We start from the raw sequence: 3,099 nt of genomic DNA, 5'->3' as shown, positions 1-3,099 counted from the left end.
GATTTTTTTAGCCAGCAACTTTAATGAAACTATGCAACTCATAATGGAATAAGAAATCCTGGGTTACCGATTTTCAAGAGTATATCACAATTGTATGTAGTATCCTGTCCCATTGTGGTAGCATCGTAAACTAAAAGTAAAGCCACTAGAAAGACATGAAAATATCCTATACATAGGGTTAGACAATTATTTATCATTAGAAATTTTGTCATTATAGCAACGTCAAATTTAAAATATTAAATGAATGCTGATTGCTCCCACGTTGGAAAATTGGGGCTGCGGTCTCTCGCATGGGTCCCTCGTGCATGCACAACTACCCCGTTCAAGTTGACTAACGACCCCATGCAAGTTGCTGCATGCTTCTGCTCAGTTTGGATAGGAGCGCCCGATTTTTTTCCTAGCAAAATCATTTTTCCTTTCTTTGCCAATGACATAGGAGTTTTTGTTAGTATTTTTATGCCTATGAATGCTCATATGACTTTGTTGATTTTACCTGCGGTTGGTAGAGATAATTAGTACAGATCCTTCTCTTTTTCTTCACTATAAATGTGTCGCAGTGCCTGTGTGCTATTGCTTACTCACACAAGTTGCATCGATCCTCTTGGTGATCGATCGAGCTGCTGCGAAAATGGCGGCCTCCTCCTTCCTCGTTGAGTGCCTGTCATGGCTTGTCGTCGTCCTCTTCTCCCTGTACATCTTCCAGCTTCTCCGCGACGCCCGCCGCCGCCTCCCCCCGGGGCCCTGGCCGCCGAAGCCGCTCGTCGGCGACCTCCTCGACCTCGGCGAGGACGGCAAGCAGCACCGCACGTTCCTCCGCCTCGCCGACCGCTACGGCGGCCTCATGTGCCTCCGCTTCGGCATGGTGCCCCACGTGATCGTCTCCACCCCGGACGCCCTGCGCGCGGTGTTCGCCGCCGGCGCCGGCGGAGGCGAAGGCAAGAAGGTGGACGGCATCGCGGGCCTCCCGAGCCTCGACGTGCTCAGCGCCATGGGCCACCGCGCGCACACCATCTTCGCGCTCCCGAGCCAGGACGGCAAGTGGCGCGCGCTCCGCAAGTTCGCCGCCGCCGAGATGCTCGCGCCGCGGCGGATCTCGTCCGCGGCGGCCGGCGCGCAGCTGCAGACCAAGATCGTGGAGGCGCTCCGCCGCGAGGTGTCCGGGCACGCCGCGCGGGGCGACGCCGTGGTGTTCAGGCACGCGGTGCTCGACTCCATCCTGAGCCTCCTCCTGGGCGTGCTCTACTCCACCGACCTGGAGCGCGAGGAGCGCGCCATGTTCAGGGACCTCATCGAGGAGATCGTCGGGATGCTCGGGACGGCCAACGTCTCCGACGTGTTCCCGCCGGTGGCCGCGCTCGACCTCCAGGGCCTCCGCCGCAGGATGACCGACCTCCTCACCATCATGTACCGCCACTTCGACGACCAGGTCGCCCTGCGGCGGCGCAGCCGGGACGCCGGCGAGGCGCGCAAGAACGACGTGCTCGACACCGTCCTCGACAAGGAGGAGAGCGAGTGGAAGCAGGAGGGCTCCCTGCTAAGCCATGACGTCATGCGAGTTCTCCTCTCCGTATGTTACCTACCTCCTCTCTCTATGCATGCATACAATCTCTCCGTCCCAAAATAAAAACACATTACATGTCATATCCTATACTAGGTTTATTTATTTTGGAGCAAGGGAGTAGATTTTAAACTCTCTAATAAATGTACCCTATTTTGTTGGATGTGGTGATTATTAACTAACTAATTGACCTATTATAATTTATGATTCAGGATTTATACGGCGCTGGAGCAAGCACGACAGCAGCGCTGATCGAGTGGGGAATGGTGGATCTAATCCAGAACCCAGAGGTGATGACCAAGGTAAGGGAAGAGCTCACCAATGTTCTCGGGGACAAGCTGGTGATGGACGAATCCGACATTGCCCGCCTCCCCTACCTTCAAGCTGTCGTCAAGGAGACCCTTCGTCTCCGAACGGTGGTACCCTTGGTACCCCGCAAGGCTGAGGTCGACATCGAGGTGAACGGCTATAGGATCCCCAAGGGGACCAACGTGATCCTCAACGCGTGGGCGATCAACCGGAGTGCCAACACGTGGTCGGAGCCGGACAAGTTCATACCAGAGAGGTTCCACGGTGGCGAGACTAGGGGATATCTGGGCCAAGACTTCGAAATGATCCCCTTCGGCCTCGGCCGGCGCATCTGCCCCGGGATGCCGCTTGCGCAGAAGCTCATACCCCTCATCATCGGCACGCTACTCCATCGGTTCGAGTGGGAGCTTCCGGCGGATGCAAAGGAGGGTGGGATAGACATGACGGAGAAGTGTGGGGTGGTGTTATCTCTAGTCAACCCCCTCAAAGCCATACCCAAGGAAATATGAGTTATATTCGGTTAATTTCATCCAGTAATCCGTTGTTTGTAAGTGTCATAGTACATGAGATCTTTAGGGACTAGGGAACCTATCATACTGAAATAAATTTAAATAAGCCTGATAACTCTTTGTATCCCATTCTACTACGAGTGATGTAATAACATCCAAAAATTTTGAGGCTCAACTTAATTTTTTTGAGTAAATTTTAAAAAGCTGGAACAATCTGGTCAAAACTATCACTTTAATGCAACATTAATTAGACATTTCATAAAGCTATAATAATAATAGCCGATTTTTATCATTAAAGCGCAACTTTCAACCATATGTGTGTGTGTGACATGTGACCCTGAGTTTCAACTGCTTGCATTTTGCACGTGCGACTGACAGGTGGGCCCGAACCCATCAAGTGAATAAAGTTGCAATTCTCTTGTGCTGTTTCCACTTTAATCATTTAATTTGGATCTAATGTATTTTATCGATTTGCCAAAAATGTATAACAACCTTCGAAACCAAAATATACACCTTACTAAATCATGAAGCAAATCCAAAGATAAGCTTCTTGATTACAATTTTGACAAACACCAGCAGATTGCTTATCGTAGTTAAATATGATTTGTGCTATATTTTTTAATGTGAAAATTTTCAAATTCCAACTCCAGGCTGAAAAAAAGTGAGTATCTTTTAAAAAAAACTGAATTTCTAGAAGTAAAAAAAGGGGATAGCAGTGGCTTG

At 50.3% G+C, this 3,099-nt stretch overlaps 1 protein-coding gene across 1 annotated transcript; it reads left to right on the top strand.

The window, feature by feature from the left end:
* The first annotated feature begins 532 nt into the window (after positions 1-532).
* LOC127777302 (cytochrome P450 76C2-like) lies at positions 533-2,551 on the top strand. The gene is made up of 2 exons (XM_052303878.1): positions 533-1,567; positions 1,771-2,551. Exons 1-2 carry the CDS (start codon positions 629-631, stop codon positions 2,374-2,376), a joined length of 1,545 nt encoding a protein of 514 aa, XP_052159838.1. The 5' UTR covers positions 533-628; the 3' UTR covers positions 2,377-2,551.
* Positions 2,552-3,099: the final 548 nt, after the last annotated feature.

This window comes from Oryza glaberrima, chromosome 6 (genome assembly GCF_000147395.1).
Source record: "Oryza glaberrima chromosome 6, OglaRS2, whole genome shotgun sequence".
In the NCBI taxonomy this organism is placed as follows: domain Eukaryota; kingdom Viridiplantae; phylum Streptophyta; class Magnoliopsida; order Poales; family Poaceae; genus Oryza; species Oryza glaberrima.
This window is presented reverse-complemented; position numbering and strand designations above follow the sequence as displayed.

What these genes read in the sequence shown, in the direction of transcription:
- LOC127777302 (XM_052303878.1), top strand. Translation starts at nt 629, where the DNA reads ATGGCGGCCTCCTCCTTCCTCGTTGAGTGCCTGTCATGGCTTGTCGTC. An exon ending in TCATGCGAGTTCTCCTCTCC is followed by an intron (nt 1,568 to 1,770) that starts GTATGTTACCTA and finishes TTTATGATTCAG; the next exon opens with GATTTATACGGCGCTGGAGC.